The 25,369-nt window shown below is 38.7% G+C and overlaps 1 protein-coding gene across 3 annotated transcripts in view; it reads left to right on the forward strand.

The window, feature by feature from the left end:
- Nucleotides 1–25,369, forward strand: part of UGGT1 (UDP-glucose glycoprotein glucosyltransferase 1) — a 51,753-nt gene that overhangs the window by 13,737 nt on the left and 12,647 nt on the right. For 2 of the 3 annotated variants that reach the window (XM_064457270.1, XM_064457268.1), the window contains exons 13-31: nt 3,022–3,113; nt 3,770–3,920; nt 4,194–4,313; nt 5,429–5,514; nt 5,971–6,106; nt 7,072–7,203; nt 11,846–12,010; nt 12,262–12,382; nt 13,158–13,256; nt 14,618–14,641; nt 15,221–15,315; nt 15,976–16,182; nt 16,786–16,917; nt 17,864–17,994; nt 20,388–20,483; nt 20,760–20,862; nt 21,346–21,425; nt 21,919–22,108; nt 24,265–24,423. In XM_064457270.1, the coding sequence (XP_064313340.1) occupies nt 3,022–3,113; nt 3,770–3,920; nt 4,194–4,313; nt 5,429–5,514; nt 5,971–6,106; nt 7,072–7,203; nt 11,846–12,010; nt 12,262–12,382; nt 13,158–13,256; nt 14,618–14,641; nt 15,221–15,315; nt 15,976–16,182; nt 16,786–16,917; nt 17,864–17,994; nt 20,388–20,483; nt 20,760–20,862; nt 21,346–21,425; nt 21,919–22,108; nt 24,265–24,423 (2,319 nt within the window). The remainder of the gene's footprint in view (nt 1–3,021; nt 3,114–3,769; nt 3,921–4,193; nt 4,314–5,428; nt 5,515–5,970; nt 6,107–7,071; nt 7,204–11,845; nt 12,011–12,261; nt 12,383–13,157; nt 13,257–14,617; nt 14,642–15,220; nt 15,316–15,975; nt 16,183–16,785; nt 16,918–17,863; nt 17,995–20,387; nt 20,484–20,759; nt 20,863–21,345; nt 21,426–21,918; nt 22,109–24,264; nt 24,424–25,369) is intronic. The other variant, XM_064457269.1, reaches the window with a different exon arrangement.

Below are 25,369 nucleotides of genomic sequence, written 5' to 3' on the forward strand. Positions count from 1 at the left end.
TGGAAAGAATGATTCTATTTAAAAGTTTACATTTTGCTCAAAATAATGACTTGGTATTTTCACACACAACTTTGTTGTAGTGTGCAGCTGGGAAGTAAAGAAGTGGTGGATTTTCAAACATGGATTTCAAACATGGATTAGGAATAATTTAGCTTGTTTGCTAAAATATGAAAATATAGATAATAAATTTTCTGAGATCACTGTGTTGGGGAATGATGATACGGGGTTTTGTTCACAGAGCTGCCCCTACAGTGATTGTTGACAGTAGTCTAGTGTTCTGATAGTTATTTGGCAATCACTTGGTAATGTATATGAAAGTGACCTTCTGTTTGGTGTCTGAACTCAGAATCTGGTAACTGCACTTATTTACCTTTACAAAATCAAGTACAATGAAAGTACCGTGGTGTTAACCCCAGGGGAAAATATTTACAGAAAACATACAGCATAGGTGTTCTTAGGATTTCCATGCAGACTGTCTTAATCTGATCTGCAGGACAGGACTGTGTCAAAAATTAAGCAGTAGAAATTTTCATGTCTATGTCACATCAGTCTTTACTTAGTTTCTGAATTACACATTTGTAGTGATGACTTAGCAGCTAAAGTTGTATAGAGATGGTTAATATGTTTCTTGTAGGGCAGTGCCTGCCGGGTGGCCCTCCTTCAGTCTCTGACCTAGTTCTTGAGTGGTATAGCAGATGTGTAAAGCCTGAATGTCATAGCACTACTTGTCCTGGGTAATAGTTAAAAAGAGGCTGACTTCTAGTTACTGATACTAGCTTTTGATTGTATTCTGAACTTCTCAAAAGCAACTAGATATAGAAAGTGTGAGTACTTTTTAGCAGAAATTATTAGAGTGAAAATCTAGTTACATTTTTAGATTGTTTTAAAATGTCTGAGCTAGAAGAAATGTAGCTTGTTTGAAAGCTATTGCTTGAAGAGCAAATATATTAAGCACCTTCTTACAGGTTTAAAGATGCAGAAGAAATTTAATTCTCATTACCCAATTTGAGATTGTGCTTAGATACCTGAATTCATCAGTGTTTACGAGGAAGTCATGGAATAAACTTGAAACCTGCTGTGGCTTAGAATGATTCATACTCTGTGGAGGAAAAGGTTCCAATGTTGGTGCTTTGAGAGTGAAACTAGTGAAGGAATAACATTTAACAGCTGTCCAAGGAAGCCTACATGTATGCTTCGAAACAATAATAAAAAAACCCCCGAGGTTATGAGGAGCCTCTGGAGGTCACTGAGTAGGCTCTGGTGTTTGCAGAAAAACGTTTCAACTGCTCTGTTGTGTACTTGGCATCAGCAAAGTACTGGAAAAAACAGTAGCCACTTGGGAATTTTGTACAGGCTTTGTACAGAACTTTGTTGGATTACAACGCACCTGGTAGTGCAGTCTGGATAGAGTGCGAAATAGAAGTGTATGATGGTAATAAAAACAAAGCCAAGCAACAGCTTTTGTTATGTGATCTATGCTGATCTATTCCTACATTTCAGTCTCACTTGGTATTAGTAGGAAAAAATAAAAAGTATGTTGAGTACACGCTTATGTCTGTTTAAAATCTAATTGATGATATTTGGCTAGTCTAGTAGTAAATGCAAAGTTACCTGAAATCTACTTACAAGTCCCCTGAGATTCCTGTTCTGAAAGAGAAATCCCTTGTTGTTCAATAGCGATAAAATCAGAAAAGAAGGGATGCGGTTTGACACTGTCGTCCGGTGTGGTTCTGGAAGGGACAAAGTATAGAATGTAAGTGCAAGCTAAAGCTACCTGGTGGCTTTTCTGTTATGTGTTAGATCAGACTGGTCCACAGGTAAATCCATGATTTTGTGGATTCATTTTTATTCAAAGTATGTCTAGGCTACTAGATCCAGAGCTGGCTAGATCTAACCCTGCCCCTTAAAGCTATTCTTTGCATGATGCAGTTTGTGTGGATATTATTTGATAGTGAAGTTCACTGCTATTCCTAAGTTATAGTTTACTAAGTAATTATCCACACAAAGATACAATTTAACACTGCATGTACTCAGCTCTTCTCTGGGAGCTTTTTTAGTTAATGAAATATATAAATTCTTCCTGATGCCGCTTTCCTGTTCTTGGTACTTCACATGGTACTTTGCCATTCCTCTGTTTGCTTTGCTCCCATTCTCCATGATAGTAGTGTTTTTAAATATCCAAATACTATGTTTCTCCTTCAGTGTTCATCATGCCTCTTAACAGAGTTTTGTAACTGGTACTGCAAGGCAAAAATGACATTGCTTTCTTCCAATATCTCTAAGTTTCTAAACAGAATTTTTCATGCAACAGTTGGGAAATTTGCTTGAGGAGGACTGTTTTATTCACCTCTCCTGATTCAAAATTGTTCTCTGGGGTGCTGCCTCAATTCAGGGGCAAGTATCCACTCAAATGGGGTGCTGCTTAGAGGTACCTGGAAGAAATTCCAAAATATTGGTAAGCTTTTTTTCCATTTGTGTGTTTCCCGATTTTGGGGAGATCAGACTACAATGGCAGCCCATCTGCTTTTCATTGATGACACATCCACTAGGTCAGGACTTCACTGGTACCTTAAACACAGTAGTTAGCTCCACTAGTGAGTGCCATGCAATATCCAGCAGTTTAAGTCTGTTCTGCCTAAAACCTTGTGTTAAAAGCTAAGACAGGTAACTGGATGCTATTTGTCCATCTACTTAGTGGACTGTCAGCTAAAAATTGAATTACTTCTCGCAAGCATTTCTAATTATTTAATCTGAATATATTGAAAAAGCCTACTCAGGGACTTTCCAGTGCACTACCGAATCACGTAGAAAGAAACAGAAGTCCTGTTCACGTATCTGTGCACTAAATGGCTTCAGTTGTTTTTCCCTCTGGTATGGATGTGCGCACAAAGTCAGCAAAGACTGTAGTTGAGAAGAAATGTAATGCAATAAGGGAGATAAAATCTACAATTTTGACACATCAAACTAGTAATTTTTTTTCCGTGCAGGGCATTTGTCTAATGACCTTCTACTTTCTTTCAGTATTTCAAAGGAACGTTAGGGTTACAACCAGGAGATTCTGCCCTGTTTATCAATGGACTACTTATTGATTTAGACACTCAGGACATATTCAGGTATGAATGTTTTATTTTTCAGAATAATTGTATCCTATTTAGGAGCTCGCGTCCTGCTTGTGCATAGATAATAAAGTAATTTAGATAGTTTTGAACTTTCTTCACAAAGTCTATGTCTAAACTAGGTTTAATTGTTAAGTACTGGAAAAAGAAAATCATGTTTCCCTCTCTTATGCAAGTGCATTTCTAACAAAAAAGCTGATGTGAATATTGGAATACCCTTGAATATTGGAATGGGAAGTCACCTTTGGACTGTTCTTTTGATCTGCGCTGTGACTAGCAAGATTTTGGTCTCCGAGACTGTCAAGATGGAGATCTTATTCTGAAGGCAGTATACTGATTCTCAAAGGATAAACCACTGTGAAGTTTTCCCTCTGAAAACTACCCTATATTTTTGTCAAGATTTGTTTCAATAATGTGGAATTGAAATTACATATGTATATCATGCTTTATTTATCTTGATTTAACGTAGTTTTTCCTAGAAAGGTTTAAGTTATCTCATGTTTCTTAGGACAGTTAGAAATAGGTGCTAAATAAGAAGTAATCTGCAGACATGGCAGACTTATTTGTACCTTTCATTGGTTAACCCTTAGGACAAAAGCAAGTTATTTGCTGTGTTTTTAAAATTCAACAGAATTTTTTTCTTCTCCTTCCAGCTTGATTGATGTGCTACGCAATGAAGCCCACGTTATGGAAGGCCTGCACAGCTTAGGAATTGAGGGCCTTTCCTTGCACAATGTTCTGAAGTTGAACATCCAGCCATCAGATTCTGACTACGCTGTGGACATCAGAAGCCCTGCTATTTCAGTGCGTATGGGTTTATGTAAGGAATACCTTATTTGCCATTGGGCAGTGCATTCTTAAGCTGTCAGGTGAACTTTTGTTCTTATCTCACAGTCAGCTCTGAAATGCAGTGAAGAAAAGAAGAAAAGTAAAATTATAAATATAATTAGCTCTTCTAAAAAAGCTTAACTTTTTATTCATGCAGTTCTCAATAGTGTCTGATTTTTAAAATATTTCACAGTCTCAGACTTGAGCAGGAGGACTGTCAATCATTTAAATGCCTTTATTTTTTCTTAGTGGATCAACAATCTTGAAGTTGACAGTCGGTATAATTCCTGGCCTTCCAACGTGCAAGAACTGCTGCGTCCCACGTTTCCAGGCGTGATCAGACAAATTAGAAAAAACTTCCATAATTTTGTAAGTAGTGATCTGACTAGAAATGAAATGTGCATTTTTTTCAACAGCAGGGACATGAGCTTTTGCAATTTACCTACGTATATGCTGGATTCCCTGTTGCTTAAATATCTTCAGAGAGGTTGCTTTTCTAAAAAGTTTTGTTCTACACATACTAGTAGGGTATGGCTGAGATTCAGACATTACTGAGCATGATTCTCTGGCATCTATCAGATGCCAAAAATTGCTTCATCAACAGAAAAAAATTATCATCTGACAAGTGAGAATTTGGTGCATTTCAAGTTGGTTAAGGAAATCCCTCAAATTTATTAATTACTATCTTCTTAACAGGGTTAAGACCAACCTCAGTTTTTTCAGTTAGAAAGCATTCTTGCACCAAGACTTCAAAAGATGATAGTCAGCCCTCAGCTTAATCCCAGGTGTCCTTTTAGTCCCTAGGTAAACTACTTAAAGGTAGATCTCATAAGCAGTTTGTAAATTCTGTACTGTAACTCTTCTCTTGAGGCAGAGTGGCCCCATAGGAAAAAGGACTCCTCTGATTAGTGGCAAACAGGGACTTGAACCACCTCAAGCTGTGGGAGCATTCATGTGTTATCTTTTCCTCTGGAGTTCAGCACTTCTAACACTGAAATTATTAATTGAAAAGGCAATACTTGGCATGAATAAAGGGCCCTGAATTAATTCTGAATGGCCCAGTTCTGTCTGGGTTTGGGCTTGCTCTGAGAATGTCTTAGCAGCATTGGCTCTGCACAGGGTTAAGCAGAGCAATACTGTGTTCCTCAGCTCTGGCAAATGCCTATCACCCACGTACATCTTAATGATTGGATTTGTGTACATGCAGAGGCAGAAGCCTAGATGCTAGGGGATACTGAGGTAAAAATGAAGTACATGGAGTCTGGTCTCTTCTGGTTAAAGGAGTGGTTTAGACAGGGTGTTTTAGACAATAGACTTAATAGTTTCTTCTGAAGTCTTTATTTAGCGGGCCTCATCTCCCTGGCAGTGTATAAAATAGGACTGATGATAATTCTGCACTGAGATGTGACTGAAGCTCTCTCTCCAAAACCCGTATCTTGACTTTTTAAGGGAAGAGAAACTTTTCATTTGCAATTTATATGCAGGTGCTGATAGTAGATCCTGCTCATGAGACCACAGCAGAATTACTGAACGTGGCGGAGATGTTCTTCAGTAACCACATCCCACTGAGGTAATTGCTGTGTTTTAATGGGAGTTTTTTTACATCAGTTTTATTTCTGAGAGTTTTGCAACTGTAAAATTCTCATTGCTAGGAGACTGTGGAAATGTCAGATATCTTATATTGGTGGTTGGGAAAGGCATTTACTAAATACTGTCTCTTATTTAAAATCTTTTTAATATAACCTTTGCTACTAGCAAAACAAGAGTTCAGTTTCTTTAACAGTCGAAAAGAAACTTAAAAGCAAGTGCTTTGAATGAAAGAGAGATGAAAAGCAAGATTCTGACAGACTCACCATAAGAGCTTATATGTCCTAAGTTTGATTCCTGGTTGCTCTGCTCAAAATCTTATCAGTCTGTTCCAGAAAAAGCCGTTGTCTGTGATGGTGATGACAGCTGACAGTTGTATGAAGAGTTGATTATTTATTTGTATAATTGATTTGTGACCTGGAGATTTGTTTGGTTGCAGGATAGGACTAGTCTTTGTGGTTAATGACTTGGAGGATGTTGATGGACTTCTGGATCCCGGTGTTGCCCTCCTTAGGGCATACAACTATGTGGCACAAGAAATGGACAATAATTACGCTTTCCAGACTGTCATGTCTGTAAGTATTAATTTTAAAGGGAAATTAATGTTTTAATATTTTTCATGTAAGATTACATTAATGTGCAAATATGCAGATAATATAATAATTTTTTCTTTGATTTGGTGAGTATTCAGATTATCTCCCAATACTAGTACCGCGCAATACATGTTTCTTTGATCCCTGAGGTCCCTTCCAACCTGTGATTCTGTGATTCTTTGTGAAGTGCTTCTGACCTAACTTTAGCAAGTGAGACTAGATATAAATGTGACACTTAACACTTTTGCACATTTTTCTGGTCCTGCCTCTGCTTGTTCTGCCAATGAATTCTAAACTGCTGTATCCCTTCAATATTATAATCTGTTTTGACCAGTTCCTGCTGCATACTTTTGCAACATCAAAGGATAATATAGGTGCTAGTAAATGCATTTTCACTTCTGGTTTGACATTGTCACACAAATCTACAAGCTGGGACATACTGTAACATTAAACTACTGATGACTTTTATTCTCTTTTTTTTTAATGTATTTGTAAGTCAAAATAAAATCTTGTGCCTTCAAGAGGTGAGCAGTTACCTACTTTACATGTGAGGTCTGGTGTATTGTTTTTAAACATATCTTGAGAAGGGAAGGGTAGCTCTTTGGATATGCTTTACTTGAGTTTTTTTTCCCCTAAGCACTACTTTTTCCCCTCAAATACCTTTTCTAATTAAAGAGGCAAGCTATTATTTAAAGGAATATATATTTACCTCCTTCCAGTCAATGGAATGACTACGAGGTAAAGCAATACAATTATATGAGCTACAGGTGCTTAGGACCTGTTACTGCAGCTAATAAATATGAAAATATTTATTAGCAATAAATATTTTTGCAGTCTGTCTAATAATGCCTTATTACTGGAGTACAGGTGGCAGGTCAACTTGACTTTGGTAAGGACAGAAGCTTTACGGTTGCAGCTATAAATTTGTATTTGTATCCCCCTTTCAGATATATAACAAAGTAAAAACAGGAGATCAGCTGAAAGTGGAGCATGTGGTTAGTGTCCTTGAGAAACAGTATCCTTACGTGGAAGTCAACAGCATTCTGGGAATTGATTCTGCCTATGATCAAAACAGAAAGGTAAGAATTCATTAAATAGAGCTTTTTTTCTCTTTTGTTGTTTCAACACTATTTTGAAAATATACTTAAGTACAGTTTCCTGATCTAATTCTCTTACCAACCAGACAGCTATTTTGTTATCACATTGGGTGACTTTTAGTAATACTTTTATGAATATTTATGTTCAGCACAAAGCTTTATGTAATGTAAATAGACTATATTGTCTCCCAAGAGGTGAAACAGAAGAGTAATCACCTCAAGTGTATGTATACAAATGCACGCAGTCTAGGTAACAAACAGGAGGAACTGGAGCTCTGTGCCCACTCAGAAGGGTATGACATCATAGGAGTAACTGAAACATGGTGGGACAACTCAAATGACTGGGGGATTGTAATGGGCGGTTGCAGGCCCTTTTGTAAGGACAGGCAGGGTAGAAGAGGTGGAGGAGTTGCACTCTACATTAAGGAACACCTTGAATGTATCGAAGTCAACTATGGTGATTGCAACTGCTCTACTGAATGCCTCTGGGTTAAAGTCAAAGGGGTCGTCTCCAAGCAGGACCTCACAGTGAGCATCTGCTATTGACCACCTAACCACGATGACAAAGTTGACAAAGCGATATTTGGGGCACTAAAGCAAGCTTCTGGCCAACAGAACCTGGTCCTGATGGGTGACTTCAACTACCCAGACATCTGCTGGAAGAACAATATGGCAGCTCGGATGTCATCCACCAAGTTCCTGGAATGTATAGAGGACTGTTTCCTGACACAAACGTTAGATGTGCCAACCAGGAAGGAGGCGCTGCTGGACTTGCTATTCACAAACCGAGAAAGCCTGCTTTGTAATATCTGTTAGTGATAGCCTTGGCTGCAGTGACCACAATATTGTGGAGTTCAGGATCCTGCTGAGCAGGCGGAAGGTCAGGTCTAAGACAAGGGTTCTGGATTTTAGAAAAGCAAACTTCAGTTTGCTCAGGGCTCAGTTGGGAGGGATTTGATGGGAAGCTTCCTTGGAAGACAAAGGAGCTAGTGAGTGCTGGGAATTCTTCAAGAACTCTCTATTGGAAGCACAAAGCCAGTTTATCCCCTACAAAGGAAGGGGAAATAAGTGGAGCAAGAGGCCCCCATGGCTCAACCATGACCTCCTGGGTCTACTCAAATTCAAAAGGGAAGCATACCAGAGATGGAGAAGTGGAGGATTATCCGCTGAGAACTACAAGGGCATTGCCAGAGCATGCAGAGATGCAGTTAGAAAAGCAAAAGCCCAACTCGAATTGAAACTGGCTGTAGACATGAAAAATAACAAGAAAGGTTTCTTCAGGCTTGTCAGCCATAAGCAGAAAAAGAAGGAAAACATAGGCCCACTGTTAAACAGAAAAAGGAGAGTCAATCACCAACGATGCAGAAAAGGCAGAGGTCCTCAACACCTTCTTCACCTCTGTCTTTACCAACACTGTTGGATCCCAGGCTTTGGGAACAAAATTGCTGGTTGATCCAAACACCAACCCACCATCAGTGAAGGAAGAGTTAGTATATGAATTGCTACAGGAGCTTGACCCCTACAAATCGATGGGCCCTGACACCATCCATCCGAGGGTGTTGAGAGAGCTGACATCATCGCAAGGCCACTCTCCATAATCTTTGAGAAGTCGTGGAGAACAGGGGATGTCCCAGAGGACGGGAGAAAGGCAAATGTTACCCCTGTCTACAAGAAAGGCTCCAGGGAGGATCTGTGTAACTATAGGCCCATCAGCCTTACTTCAATTCCTGGGAAAGTTATGGAACGAATCCTCCTGGGGCCATCACAAGTCAAACAAAGCACATGATTAGGAAAAGCCAACATGGCTTCACTAAAGGAAGATCGTGCTTGACAAACCTGATGGCCTTCTTTGACAAAGTGACTTGCCTGGTTGACATGGGGCAGGCGGTGGACACTGTCTACCTGGACTTCTCTAAGGCCTTTGATATGGTCTCCCACAACCTCCTCCTGGAGAAATTGATGCATTATGGCCTAGACAAGTGGTCTGTGCAGTGGGTGGGGAACTGGCTGACAGGCTGCACCCAAAGATGCACCCAAAGGAAAAAATAGCTCCTTTTCCAAGTGGCAACCTGTAAATAGTGGAGTCCCCCAGGGATCAATATTGGGCCCAATGTTATTCAATATCTTTATAAGTGATCTGGATAACAGGATCAAGTGTAGCCTGATGAAGTTTGCGGATGACACCAAGTTGAATGGGGAAGCAGACACTGCAGAAGGGAGAGCTGCTCTGCAGGGAGATCTGGATAGGCTGGAAGAGTGGGCCAGCAAGAACCTTATGAAGTCAACAAGGAGAAGTGTAAGGTCATGCACCTGGGAAAACATAATCTGGGAGTGCAGCACAGACTGGGATCCACCTGGCTGGAGAGCAGCTCTGTGGAAAGGGACCTGGGGGTCCTGGTGGGCAGGAAGCTCAACATGAGCAAACAGTGGCTGCTGCAGCCAAGAAGGCCAACAGGATGCTGGGTTGCATCAAAAAGGGCATCAACAGCAGAGATAAAGAAGGCATTATCCCGCTCTACTCAGCGCTTGTCAGGCCACACCTGGAGTACTGTGTACAGTTCTGGTCCCCGCTATACAAAAAGGATGTGGACAGGCTGGAAGGGGTCCAGAGAAGGGCCACCAAGACAATGAAAGGACTGGGAAGCCTGCCATATGAGGATAGGCTGGGAGAGCTGGGTTTGTTCAGCCTTGAGAAAAGGAGGCTCAGAGGGGATCTCATCACCATGTACCAGTACTTAAGGGGAAGCTACAAAGAAGATGGAGACTCCCTTTTCATGGAGTCACATGGAGAGGACAAGGGGGAATGGACACAAGTTGCTCTTGGGGAGATTCTGATTGGACACGAGAGGGAAATTTTTCACAGTGAGAACAGTCAACCATTGGAATAATCTCCCCAGGGCAGTGGTTGACTCGGCCACGTTGGACACCTTCAAGAGTCGTCTGGACAGGGTGCTGGGCCATCTTGTCTAGACTGTGCTCTTCCTAGAAAGGTTGGACTGGATGATCCCTGAGGTCCCTTCCAACCTGTGACTCTCTGTGACTCTCTGTGACTCTCTGTGACTCTCTGTGACTCTCTGTGACTCTCTGTGACTCTCTGTGACTCTCTGTGACTCTCTGTGACTCTCTGTGACTCTCTGTGACTCTCTGTGACTCTCTGTGACTCTCTGTGACTCTCTGTGACTCTCTGTGACTCTGTCTCATTTTTAAAAATCTATATGTATAGTACCTGAATCAAGATAACTTTATTGTGACTCAAGTCACGCTTTCATTCTGGTATGCGGACTTCAGTAGAGTTTAAAATTGCTTGAAAAAAATCAAGATGATGGAATGGTTCATAAGAAAAACAAGATGCTTAATATCTGGGAGGGATTGGTGTGGGTTTTCTCTGTTGGTATTTGCATGTTGTGTGAGGTGAAGTAATGATGATGAATTCAGAATGCCTTTCCTATAGCAATGCATTCAGCAATCTTCCTCAAATAATTCCTTAAGTTATTTTTAGGAGAAAACAGGGACAGCAAATCACTATTGGATCACTTACATGTGAGATGAAGCAGATTTTATCTGGGATTCTATAGAGGGATGGTTTGGTATTTTTGTTGAATATTCTAAAAGAATGAAAATACCAGCTAGAAAAGCTCTGTAACACATATGATAACAGCCTACATCTGTAAATATAAGAAATGCAGTCAGGGTTGTGTAAATATGCACACTTGCTTTCCACCTTCTGATGTAGTGAAGGGAAATGAAACCTAATAAAAATAAGGCAGACATTTTTGTATGACAGGAGAGGCCTTTTTAGTTTACATTCTAGACACCAAATCAAACCCAGACAAAACAGAAGCAATGCCCCTGCCAAGAAACTCCTAACACATGTGAAGTGCTCTCCACAAGGCTTGAGAGGCCATTCTGGAGTCCTTGCTGCAACTGGTGTAGCTGACACCATTCAGCACAACCACATCTTAAAACATTGCAAAGCCTTCCGATAAGGAAGGAAGCCTTTAGAAAGAGCTTGTCTCCATATGAAGGACACAAGTTAAAATAACACTGAGCACTCTTTCATGTGGTCTGAGCTTTGTCCTATTTGTGTCTTTGAAAGGTTATGAAAGCCCTCCATAAGAATCTCTGAACAGTAAGAACCTGATTAACCTCAGTCCATAACAGAGTATCAATAATGATGGTGCATTTTTCAGTGGTTACATGAAATGGGGAAATCTGTCTTGACATAATAATCCCCTCCCCCACAAGTTTAAGAAACGTGGTGTTAAAAAATAAAAAGAAGAAACCTCTGCCCTGTCTTACAATGCTATTAATGCTTGCATTGTATTTGCTTCCATATGCAAAGTCAGATTTCCTGTTGTGTGTTTTTTGCTATTACCAGAAAGTACGCATTAGAATTAGTTTATTTACAGTATGAACTTAATGGAGTTAACACTTCTGTATTATGAAGCAACTTTTTTGTTTTGAAGCTCTGAAAGACAGGACATCTTCTGCATGTAAGATACGGGAAGTGTCTTATGCACTGTGAAATATTCTCTCTATCATATAAAAGCTGGAAGGACATGGAAACGTTATGAACCCTGGTGGTAATGGGCTGACGTGGTAAAGCTACTTTTCCTGTATTTAGGCAGCAAGAAGTTACTACGAGCAAACGGGTGTAGGTCCTCTTCCTGTTGTGCTGTTCAATGGAATGCCTTTTCAAAAAGATCAGCTGGATCCTGATGACCTAGAAACTGTGACAATGCACAAAATCCTGGAAACCACAAGCATATTCCAGCGAGCTGTGTACCTGGTAGGTGCTGAGTTCAGCTGTGACTTTAGAAAGAAATAAGATTTGGAAAAACTGACTCGGAAGTCCCTGAATATGTAATACACAAGACAACTTAACTTGTGTAATTACTTGGTTTGGTTTTTTGCTGCTGTTACTGTTTTGTTTGTCTGGTGTTTGGTTTTGTGTTTTTGTTCTTTTTTTTTTTAAAGTTATCTAAGGCAAATATACATGTGAAATAACAAATATTGCTGCTTCTTTCTTCTTCCCTTCAGGGTGAATTATCTAATGACCAAGATGTGGTTGAGTATATCATGAACCAGCCTAATGTTGTTCCAAGAATTAACTCAAGAATCTTAATGTCTGACAGAGAGTACCTAGATCTGACAGGAATGAGTAAGGGATGCTTTTAATTGCATTAAACCTGAAGTATCTGAGTCAGTGTCTTTTGCTGTTCTGATGGAAAGCTCTCGTGGAAAAGTATTAACATCACCCCAAGGGATGTTCTAGCCCTGGTGCTGGGGAAGACGTTATGTACAATAACAACATTAATGTCTATAGATTTTTCAGAACATGAATTTGTTTTGATTTTATACAAACCTTTAGGGAAATATGACTCATGAAGCTGAGAAATCAGCAATGGTACAAAAGCCAAGAACAGTCATATAATGTATAAAGTAACAGCTTGTTTCTTATTTCTGAGCTTTTGAGCAGAGATTGACAGTCATCTCTGGAATTACTTAAGATTTGCTGTGCCATATATTCGAGAACTTTTCACGGCTAAATTTATTAACACCCAATGCAGTGACTTTGCTGTAATGACAGCATTGCAGAAACTACCTTTTTTGAGTTGCTTGAAAAACAGCAACACAGTGGATTTTTAAATATGTATTATTTCAATAAACTAACTTCAGCTAGGTGAGACTTGAACAATTCTTTCAACTGTCTTTGGCATATCAAATATGCAATGTAGTTATTAACGTAACTTATGAGACAACACAAATACATTCCTCAGCTTATTATGTCTCATTTCCACTGTTAGTATATAAAAAGTAGTATCATGAGGAACAAAATGGGATGTGTTCTTAATGTTCTGGTAATAGTAGTGATTTTTCTTTCGTTTTACATGGAACAGTTTGCTTTGCCATCTAATGCTTTTTTTCTTCCTCAGATAACTTTTACATAGATGATTTTGCTAGATTTACCACGCTGGATTCTAAAGATAAGACAGCTGCTGTTGCAAACAGCATGACCTACTTAACAAAGAAAGGTAATATCTTCAGTGGGTTACAAATCCAAATCTAATCTGATGTGTGTTTCCAAGTGTATATACAGTACTCAGCACATGCACTGAGCCTTCTTCAGGCTTGTGGGTAATGGCGCAATCTAAGTGTTAAAAAGAAATATCTTTTTTTTTTGTTATATATAAGGCATGCCATCTACATGGAACAAGAATGTTCCCCTCTTTAAACCCAACCTTCAATGAATAATGAAGTCCCAGCCAACCTGGTCTTGCTGTATTGCAAATGACCACCAGAAATGCAGCAGTGCAAGCTCTGATCCTGCAGTGATACTCACTAGAAAAATACAAAAGGCGTTCTAGCGCTCGCTCTCTCTCATAATTCAAAATTATTAAACGTTACATGGATTCAGAAGAAATTGTTATTGCCCATTATATAAGACAATACCTAATGTGGTCTGTGCTGTTTTTATTGCTCCAGTGCATGTACTGCTTTTTCAATTATAGTATAATTTTATTACACTTATACATTAAGTCTCCTGTCAGTGTTAAAACTCATCTGTATTTTTCAATGCAAGAAGTGCATGCACAGACATAATACAGAGCTTAATCAGGCCTTCCCTATATCCAGTTCAGTTAGGAATCGTAAATAAGCTGCTGTCATTTGAACCAATTCCTCTTGTTCCTGTCTGTCTTCTTTACTAGACTCTCACAGTTTCCCCAATACTATGTCCAGCCACTGCCACCCGCATGCACTGCCTTAAATGTTCCCATTGCTCCTTCTGTCTATATTTGCCCTTGGTTCATGTTCAGTCACTTAGATCTGAACAGGTTTCTTACTTTCCCTTTGTAGAGTATTAATTAAACCTACATCTCTGTATGCTTATTTGAAAGGGTGCATTAATTTGCAATCCCATGACTTGACAGTTTTGGGTCACTGCTCCTTCTGTCACTTAATAACTGGTATCTGATTACAGTGATGCTGTAGCACACTTATTTTCTAAAATAACAGGAAAGTTACACATATTTCTGGCTCAGCAACAGTGTCATGCCAGTTTTTAAAGAGGGAAGACAACAGAGATGGTTAACATCCAAGTCGTAATGGCATGGCAGATTTTGCAAACGGTCTTCAGAATGATGCCTTCATGGTATGGTATTAAATTGGTAATACATAGTACAATTAATGCTGTAGTGTGAAAATAAAGCATCCATCTATTTGAAGGGAAGAAAAGGTCAAAGCTTATTCTAATAAAATTATCACAAACTTGTTGCACTTGAACTTTAGTTATTAATTTATGCCCAGTACGGTGCTGCAGCTTCTTGATACACATTGGGATTACTATTGAATTATTAATGTGTCTCTCCCCCTTTCCTTTCTGCTTTTTGACCAGGAATGTCTTCCAAGGAGATATATGGTAACTCACGCTTAAGCATTTCATATGTTGTTGTTCTGGGAATTTTCTGGTTCCTTTATAACATTGGCTTTTGAACCAGCAAGAAATTAAGAAAGCTCTTTAAATGCATGTTTGCTTCAGCACTTTTTTGTCTATACAAAACTGATTTTGTGAGCTAACAGCTTCAGTACAAAGAAGTGCTATGTCTGTACCCTAATTGGAATCTGTAAGTTATTTATAGGTTCCTTTATAATTTCTAAATTAAAAAGGTAGTAGACAAACAAACAAAAAAAAACTAAAAAGCAAGCAAAGAAGAATTCTTTAAAAAAATCCATCTTATAAAGAGTGATGCATGCTGTCCCATGTGGCTTTTAAAAATGAGGTAAATGAAACCTAATATACTAATACTATTATTCTTGTCTTGCCAGACTTCATAGCTTAGCTTCATCCATATCTTCCCTATGTAATTTTGATGTTTTTTTGAAACCGTTGCATGTGCATATGTGTCTCCTCCAAATGAGGAAAAAAATGAAGCTTTCTTTCCCTTCGCCATCAAATTTCTCCCACTCTCTCTTTTTTGTTTTGTTGTGTTAATTGCAGATGATTCCTTTGTTAGACCTGTGACTTTTTGGATTGTTGGTGATTTTGATAAACCTTCAGGGAGGCAATTGTTGTATGATGCAATTAAACATCAGGTAGGTAATCTTTATATTTGAATGGGTTAGAAGTGCTAATAAGGCAGTAGGTAGAGGCTTGAAAAACAGAGGTTGTGCTTCTTCCTGTTATATGACCTGGGCAGATTGGTTCTTCCTGCAGGGTCTCTAATTTCCAGCCTCATCTTACTTGTAGGGGCTGGAACATTGCTGACCTTCTTGTACTAGAACAGAATCCCCTCTTAGTGCTGTGCAATATAATAAAGAAAAGGTGTTCTTTTAAGCCCATGGTTCTAAACTGAAGATGTCTGTGTTTTGTTTTGGAGATGAACATGGGCATTGCTCTGTGCTCTGTCTCATTTGTTCCAGAAAAATAACTGATTCATAAAAATAGCTTACTCCAAAAACACTTTTGCCAGGCCTCTAAGCAGTGGCCATGGCCACCGCATCTCTTATGTAGCACAGTATTTATCTAGAAGATTCCTGTCACAGTGGTGTCTGTATGTAAACTGAGTACTTGATATTAAATTAGTTCGTTCATCCTTTTAACCTTGTGCTGTTATTTACCTAATTTGGAGTCTAGTTTTCTGGTTAAGGAATACAAAGCTTTTGCTATAGAGTTTATTATAATAGACTTACTCTTCTCATTTAAAACACATCTGAAATCTAAAACCTTCCTAATGCATGTTTCGTTAAACACAGAAATCCAGCAATAATGTTCGAATTAGCATGATTAATAATCCCAGTGAAGATCCAAATAGCCAGAATACACGTGTTGCTAAAGCCATATGGGCAGCTCTGCAGACGCAAACGTCAAATAATGCCAAGAACTTCATCACCAAAATGGCAAAAGAAGAAATTGCAAAGGCGGTAGAGGCAGGAGCTGACATCTTAGAATTTGCTGTTGGGGTAAGCATGTTTGTAGGTATTTACAAAGGTAGGGTACTTTGCTTGTTCTTCTAATGAATTTTTTAAGTGTAGTATGTTCATATGCAAAAGATGCTGTAACAGTGGAAAGTAACACTGGTTTTGGTGTTGGTTTTGGTTTTTGCTCTGAAAGGTCAACTTACCTAAATATAACAGTCCATCTGTTATATAAGCAAATATATATAAGTAAATCCTCATACACATCAAAGCTACACACTTTTGAAAAGTCAAAAGGTTCAGGGATATATTTAAGTGAGTCAGTTGGTTTTTGGGGGGTTAAGAGAGAACTATAATCTCTTTATTATCTATCTCAAACTATGTTTAAAAAAGTTACGTAAGGATCACTTAAGAACAGAAGGATGGAACAACTGGTCTAAGTAGCAACAATTACTAGGGCTGTGGCTCTTCAAACATTATGACAAGTTAGGATGTGAAGGGGACAGGCAAGAACTAGGCTTAAGACCACAAAGAAAAGGGATGTGGGGATAAATTTTAGCAAGGTACAAAGATGTTCTTGAATGGAAACAAAGTGTGCAGAGGTGTACTTTTCTTCACATTTCAATGCCATGTATTCTTTTCTTTCAGGGTATGGATATCAATATTTTCAAAGAAGCCTTTGAATCTCCCAATGTGGATTTTATTCTGTCCCATGCTATATATTGCAGAGACATTCTAAAGCTGAAGAAGGGGCAGAGGGCTGTCATCAGTAATGGAAGGGTAAGATCAATAAGAAGACAGTAGAAGAGATATTCCACATGTGGGAAGGAAGCAGACCTTGAGCAGCAGAGTCTAGGCATCAGATGCAGAGTCTCAGCAGTCCTTAGCACCTGCTTCCAGTTTGATTTGTTCAGACCTGCAGCGACCTTTTCTTTGTACTGTGTGCAGTTAGTTGTTGGTGTTCTGTACAAATTCAGATCTCTCAATAACAGAGGTGTTTTCATGTTGGCGGCGTATTGAGTCCAGGGGCAGAAAGGGATGATAAATTTGAATGATTGTGCTGCTTCAGTTCATTGGGAAAAATGCTGCTGTATGTGGCCCTGATTAAGGTGCCTTGCTCTCTTCCACCAGCTCCTTTAACGATAGCCACTTAGGTTAAGCAAATTATGTTACAATAGTAATTCACTGCATGTAATGAAACCCAGCTGTGTACAGCATTCAGGTTTCTTTTGTCATCTGCTTGCTAGTTAAGGAAAAAAAAAGCAAGTTCCAGTGGCTACTATATACTTTAATGGGTTAAAGATTTCAAGCAATGAGTTGCTGCATTCTATTTCTTTCATTAGCGAAATAGCAAGAACTATCTAGGTGGCTTTTAGGCTTCTGAAGGCTAGAGGAGTGAGATTTGCTGGAGTTTTGCTGCACTACAAGAATTGGCCTAGTGTTCTATTGTCCCTTCAAGATGTAGCATTGCATGTGTAATTTAATATGCCTGATTTTTGCAAACTAAGCATTCAGTGAAAATTCTAAGCATTTGTTTTATGCTGTAGTCTGGGACTTTTGCTCTAAATATCCAGAATTATCTCTTAAACTCTGCTGCCATTGACATTAATATCAGCCTAAACAGTTGATATCCACTGAGACTGGGCTGGAGTATTTATTTAATACAGCTTTGAATTTTGTTTCATTGTAGCCTTACCTAATAATGCTGATCCCACTTCCTTTGTAGATTATTGGCCCATTAGAGGATGGTGAGATGTTCAATCAGGATGATTTCCATCTCCTGGAGAACATCATACTAAAGACATCAGGACAGAAAATCAAATCTCAGATACAGCAGCTGGGATTTGAAGAAGATCTGTAAGTAAATCTGAAGAGGCTTACAAAAAAAGCTGTGGTACTCTTGATAATGTGACTTTCTGTGTCCTGGAGAAAGCTTTATCAAGTACACTCTGAATAGGTGCTATAAACAAATGTGCATGTGTTTGTATGGTCAAAGGTCAGCTGTTCAGAGGAGCAAGTGAGAAAGGAAAAAGATGTAAAATATCTTTATTGGATTTGAAGTGCTTTAGTGACTTTTTTTTGTAGTTCACAATCTTCTGGAGGTATGGAGCTGTAACTGTATCCCCCAGATTCAGGAGGCAGTACTGAGAGTACTGGCAACCCCTTCGGTGGTACTGTGGTCAGAGTTCATCGTTCTTGATTCATTATCTGTATCTAGGAGCAACCTGCCATGGCCAGTCTGTTACCTAGTAATGGAAGTTGGAGGAGTTGTGTTGGCTGGAGCCTCGCTGACAAGCAGCAAGAAACTAGGAAAGTGCCCAAGTCTGTAGGAATTTACTGTAGAACTGTTCAAGTGAACATGAAACAGTAAATGTACTGGTACTCACTGAGATCACAGCAGGATGGATGGCAACAGCCTGCTGTGGTATCTGAAGAGTTCAGGAAGTGGTTTCTTAAACTGTTGATTCAGGGAGGGATGCAGGTCAACCGAAAAAAAAAAAAAAAAAGAATGGGGGTGGTGATGCATTCTACAGGGGCTGGCTAAATTCGTTATTGTGCTGAGCTTGAAGTTTCATTCAAGGTTTAGTGGAGTCTGGTGACAGCTTTGCCAACAGAGATGTCTATATGCAAAAAATAGTTGTTTGCTGCTTGGGATGTGTTACAAAATGGTATAAATTGCTGCACATTAATATATTCTTGAAAAATGCTTTCTGCACTGCATTACCTTTCTCTTCCTCTAAATAGAAGAGAAACCTAACTTTTTATTAATATTAAGGCTTTCAGACTTCTTGTGGGATTTTCCCCCAGCTAAATCTTAACATACAGGCAGTTTTAAACAATTTACCTCCAATATGTCAGGGTTTCATAACTCATATGTAGGATTACTATGGTATTGATTTAAACGCAGAAAGAAGGGAAGGAAATGACACATGGGAGTATGCTTTCTGAATCTACAGTTCAACTAAGTGCTGCTTGGCCTATCAATATAAAAATTATTTTAGTAATATATTTCACTCTCTACTATGGAATCATGTAAACTTCTTTTAACTTCTTAAAAAGAAACAATAGGAAGAGAGGTAGAGTTAAGAAAATGAAAATCATAGTTCTAGATAATTATTGTAAAAAGCACAGAGGTGAGCTAATCAAAACAAAGTCATCTTCAGGTTCAAAAGACTGAAGTCCATAGATGTGCATTTGTGTGTTGGAACTCATAGCTAAGAAGATAGTTTCTCTTGTATTTAGCATTACATTTTTCCATAATGGTGCTTCATTGTTAAAGGCTGGTCAAGTTAAGCGTGAGGGTTTTTGTGCGATTCTGAGTCCTAGGAGAACAGGTTTTAAAAGCATTCCAAATGCTTTTGCATCCATTGCCATGTTGGGAATCAGAAAAGAAATAAGGGTGATAGGGTGAAGGAAGAGGGCATAGTTTGAACATGGGCTAGTTTTGGATGGAGCAGTGGTTTTTCAATTTGAATGCTGCCAAAGTTTTTTTCAAAAGCTTTTGAAATTGTCTGCTGCGTTGGAAAACACTGTAGAACTTGCCAGACTTCACCAGGCTTCTGGTTTTGGTATGAACAATTTAAAAAGCTGTTGCGATAAATCAATGAGACTTATTTAATTCAGGAAAAGCTGACAGACCTTTAAGTTACAGTATTGCTTCTCGACAAAGCTATGATGTACAAATCAATTTTCATTGAACTTTCAAGAGGTTTTACATTTTTAAGATGAAATATATTCTTAAAATACTAGACTGAAAATGTATGGGAATAAAAGAGGAAGAAGTTGTCAGAAGTAATTATCTTTTAATGATAGGACCCCTTTCTCAAAAGTTTTTCCACATAGAGGATTTCTTCCTAGTTCTTAGAGTTGCAGTGTAAAATGGGAAGACTGCTGTGAAACAAGGGTTTGATCTGAATTGCTTAGAGGTCTAAGAGAGGTTGGTGAAGTTCAGGAATGCAGTGCCTGTACCATGGTTTGACCCCTAAAATACTAGCTGTTCTGTATTCGTTACAGAGTTAAACTCTTTGGTATCCTCAGTAATAAGGCTGCAACCTGTTTATATTAATGGCAGTTTAACCCTTAAATATGTTTAATTTTTCAGAGCTTGTGTAGAGAGGTAGTAAAAATGTTAGTTTGCATATCTGAATTTGGTCTGTCTTCTCTTTTGCTGCTAACTGGCAGAAATGTGGTAAGTACACGCATTTTCTTGAGTATCTGTAAACTTTTTTCTTTTTTTTTTTTCTTTTCAGTGCAAGTGACCTGGTAATGAAAGTGGATGCTCTTCTTTCTGCTCAACCAAAAGGAGAGGCAAGGATTGAATATCATTTTTTTGAAGAACGATACAGGTATCCCATGGTTTTAAGTTGCATTTCACTTAAAAAAAAAAAAATCCAAGTAGCAATAGGGAAGTCCCCAACAGTTTTCAAGGTGCAGTGAGATTCCAGAAGTTAATTTTGTCTGCCTGTGTCTATACATGTATACATACAGTTTTTTTTCTCTATCTAGTTTCAGAAGGTGCATAGCATTTAGGAAGTAATTTGACTTCGGAACAAGATGGATAGTGTATCTTCTATGTTTATCCATACGGTTGATACTTTAAAATTGTTTTTTCTTCTGTTTAGTGCAGTTAAACTGAGACCAAAAGAGGGGGAGACATACTTTGATGTTGTGGCTATTGTTGATCCTGTCACTAGAGATGCCCAAAGACTTGCTCCGTTACTTTTGGTATGTACACAATGTTGTAATGCATTTCACAGGCATTTCGAAAAGTTGTCTCAGTTCTGTAATTTCGGAACGTTTCTCTTCCTCCTTGACTGGGTGGTGACCAATAGCCTTCTAATAGTGCATCTGAGTTGCACAATACGTTTACCAGTGGAAAAACTAATTACACTATACTACACACTAACAAGATCACACTTATATATCGTCTAGATAGATTTTAGTTTCACCATTTTAAAGAATTAGTTTGCAATGACCCTCTTCTTGAGGAAGAAAGTCTCTACATCCCAAAAAAAATGCCTGCAATGTGAGGGAGCAGGTAACTGTTCTTAAAACCACCAATTAAAAGGTGGGTGTGGTAAAGCAAATAATGAGAAGGGAGGATTCAGCATGAGCCAGTAACATGCCTTCTTGAGGTCCTGCTTATAAAAACGGTGGTCATCTTTCCTAGTTAGCATTTTAAGGAATGTCTTTTTCTCATTACTTCAGGTTTTGAACCAATTAATAAACATGAACCTAAGAGTGTTTATGAACTGCCAATCCAAACTTTCTGACATGCCACTGAAAAGGTAAGCAATACCATGCCAGGGTTAAAAAGAGAGAGGGAAAGAATGAAAAACCTGTTGTAATATGCAAACACATAAACATGGTCAGATGTCCTATAGGAAGTCTCAATACCTGCTTTGACCTCATTTATATAATAGCATGATTACCCACAGAGAATCTGGGAATTTGTGTATAGCATGAGATATTTCTGCTGGTTTACAAGTTGGTGTATTTTTATTTGTATAATTGAAATAACTTACTAATCTTAATAGTTGAGCCTTGCACATTCTGGTTGGTCCTTCAAGATTAAAATTGTGATCTGTTCTAAGGTCAACATGACCTGTGTTGCTTTGGACAAAGCCTCTCATATGCAAGAGGGAATAAAAATTTTGTATCGGGCTGCTTGGGGACGTTGGGGGTTGGGGAAAGCTGATGCTATCAGCAAGTTCAACAAGAGTGAAATATTTGCAAAGTTTGGCAGAAATATGTTCTAACACTTTTTTTCTGAAATTTCAGCTTTTATCGCTATGTTTTGGAGCCAGAGATTTCTTTCACAGCAGATAATAACTTTGCTCCAGGACCAATTGCCAAGTTTTTGGATATGCCCCAGTCTCCACTGTTCACTTTGAACCTAAATACTCCTGAGAGCTGGATGGTGGAATCTGTCAGAACCCCATATGACCTTGATAATATTTACTTAGAGGAGGTAAGAGAAATCAATATGTTACTGCATTTAAATGGTGTTGGTTTTCCGGGGCTTATTTTTGTAATGGGAAAGAAATGTAGAATTTTAAAATGCTAATAAACATAGAACTGTGGATATTAACACCTTTTATGTTTGCAGACCCCTAAACGTTCTCCAGGAGGAATGCAGGTAAAGCTAAGCTCACGGACAGTGAGATTGCTGTTCTCAGTTACTCATGAATGCCTGAACCACAGGTTGAAAAATACTGTAGGCTTGAAGCAGATCCTACAGATGCTTTGAGTGTTTATATATAACATTTCAGAGTGTCCGGAGCTAGAAACAAAGAAACTTTGTTGGTCATTAAATAACTTTTTCAATTTATTAGTTGAAAAGTTCATTCAGAGTAGAGCTCCCTTCAGCTAATGTCACAACTAAAAGTAAATGTTTTATTTTTTAAACTCTGTTTAGAAAGTTTGAAGTCAGATCTGAATCCTGTTCCAGTAAGTAAATTCTACTTACTTTCCCTTGCTCCGAGAAGCCACCAAGCCAGTTTTAGCTACCTGTGCATCTTCACAGCTTTTGTTACCGCCGGACACTCCTGTGGCTAATTAGTAACCTCTTGCTGTTAGCTGTGAACTTGAACAGTTTTCAGAAGATCTAGAAATAGTGTGCTAGTAAGGGGTTACAAAATGCGCTACACTAACATGTTATGATGGGCACTAAACCCACATATATTAAAAGTTTGAAAATCCATGTGTGGTGCAAATTTTGACTTCAGGGTAGGATGCTAAATAATAAAAGTTAAATGAGGTGGTCAAATAGTCTTTTCCCTTGAAATAAGCTATTATTTAGTTGGCCTTGAAGAACTGCAGATATATATTAAACCCAGTAATTTAATGAGTATAATCCAGCACATGCAAAAGATGCTGGACTGACAGCTCTGGAGGCTGAAACTCTCTATCTGCAGAATGGGTATGGCATGGGCAGTGGCAGGACAAGCTTCCCCACTGATACGCCTCAACCCTGACCTGGAACCGCCTCTAGAGGTGAGAAGGAAGCTCAGGCTCCAAAATCAGCCAGCCCTGGGCCTCGTCTGCCAAGACAGGCCACAGCAGCCCCAGCCCTGCAGGTGACTCCTGCAGTACAGAAACCTGTCTGTTGAATGTGTAACAACATTGTCAAACTCTTTACAAATAGGCTTCTTGAAAAGCAGCAGTCTGTACAACCTTGTGGTCATTACAAACGTGGGTTATTTTTCTCACTGAACGTTGTGTTAGTAATCGCCTCTTTTGCGTCTCTCTGATATTGTTTGGGAATATGATGCAGTATAGTGGTAGAGTCTGATATTGCTAATGCTGTACTAGTTATTCAGAAATCTAGGAATTTGGGTGGGTTTTGTTGTTTTGTTTAGGTTTGGGGTTTTTTTGCTTTTCATCTCTTAACCTAACTGTAAAGTCATAAATGAACCACCACATGGCTGATACTACTATGCATTTCAAGACCCTGATTCCCACGCCCCTCCTTAGATTAACTGAAAGCCTGAGAGACATGGGGATTAAATGCTTCAGGCATTCAAAGTACCATCCTGAGCTTCCAAATAAAAGACACAAGTTCTTTTGGGTTTGTGGGGTTTTTTTTGTTTTTTCTTTTATTTCCTTGGCACTTTTGTTCGGTGTAGAAAAAAGGATTTGGTCTTTCTGACAGTACACCACCACACTGTAAGAGTAATGCAGATCAAAACAAAATGTTTGTTTCAGATGATAAATATTAGATGAGATTAGCTTTAACAGGTTTAAATTCAAAGTTCTGGAGCCCACCATGTATCTCGTTTGAGATGCCAGCCCGATCACTTACTTGACTACATTCTCCAATACATGTTAAAAAAATAAATGAATTGTGAACTAGAGCAACAGTCCTTCCCTTTTCTTACCCTAGCATCTTACTAGTTGAGATTCAAATCTTTTTGCGTAGGGATACTCTTAACAATATTGTGTGAATTTCATTGCTCAAAAGAGCTGAGCTCTTTGAAGCTTTCTAGGTAATTATTTAATAAAATTACTCTGGTAAAATAAAGTAAGTGTTATTTAATTAATCTGGCTATTTTGGAGAGTAACTGAAACGCTAAAAATTTGCACTTTAGAGCTAGTGCTGAATTCAGCAGTATCTTCTCCTTCCAGGTGGATAATGTTGTAGCTGCAGAATATGAACTGGAGTATCTGCTTCTGGAAGGACACTGCTATGATATTACTACTGGACAGCCACCTCGGGGACTCCAGTTTACCCTGGGAACTTCAACCAGTCCTGTCATCGTTGATACCATTGTTATGGCCAACTTGGTAAGCATTTGACTGAAATTGGCAACAAATTACTGGTCCTACAGTCCGCACAATCCCTTGCATAAACCACTGAGTATTTTCTGATATGTGCGCTATGGATATGTGGTGTTACTTACACTCCAAGTTGCTTGCAAATGTATCGGAACCACATCATTCCTAACACTGATGTCTAAACCCTTGCTGTGTACTTATTTGTCTCTTACCTTTTTCAAGATACACTCCTTTCCCTTCAGCTTGCTGAGAAGGGTCTTCTGGAATATCTTAAAATGATGCCAATACTCTTAAGCAACATCTTCTGAGGGAAGGTCAGACAATTCTGTTTTTTTCTAGACAGGGTACTCCTTAGACCATCCACTCTGGTACTGTAAGCCTAGGCAGAAAGTTGTCTTGTTTTGGGACTCATTTCTTCAGGAGATCTGTGGAAGAAATGGAGAGAGTTAGCAGGAATAACTGGCACTCTAGAAAACAAAGGAAGTGTGAAAGAATGGGAATTGCTTAATTTAGTTCAGAAAACGTGACAGAAATCCAAGCATATGATTGTTCCCTGCAGCTGCCTTTACAAAGTAGCTGCCTAAGGGATTGATCTGTTTTCAGTGTTCACACTGGGCAATGAGAGAGGTAATGGAATGAATTTATGGCAAGAGAAGTTAGCCACTGGAATATTTTCTTGATATGCAATGTTAGTGAAAAACTGGAATAAACTGCCTGTTGTGGTTTGTGGAATCTTTAAATGTATTAAAGAAAATGCAAGCAAAAATGTTCACAGATGCTATTTATTTTAAAATTCTTACATTCATTTTCTGTTTTTCTGTGCCTTTTCTTAGCCAAAGCTTAGCCTGTAATGATGTAATGCTTCTTATTGTAGAAAAGACAATGACCCTTATTTTATGTGTGATCTCATTGTGTGTGTATGTTGGGGAGTCAAGCTTAATGGCTTGGAGTTTTG

Source organism: Phalacrocorax carbo, chromosome 7, assembly GCF_963921805.1.
Source record: "Phalacrocorax carbo chromosome 7, bPhaCar2.1, whole genome shotgun sequence".
Classification (NCBI taxonomy): Eukaryota; Metazoa; Chordata; class Aves; order Suliformes; family Phalacrocoracidae; genus Phalacrocorax; species Phalacrocorax carbo.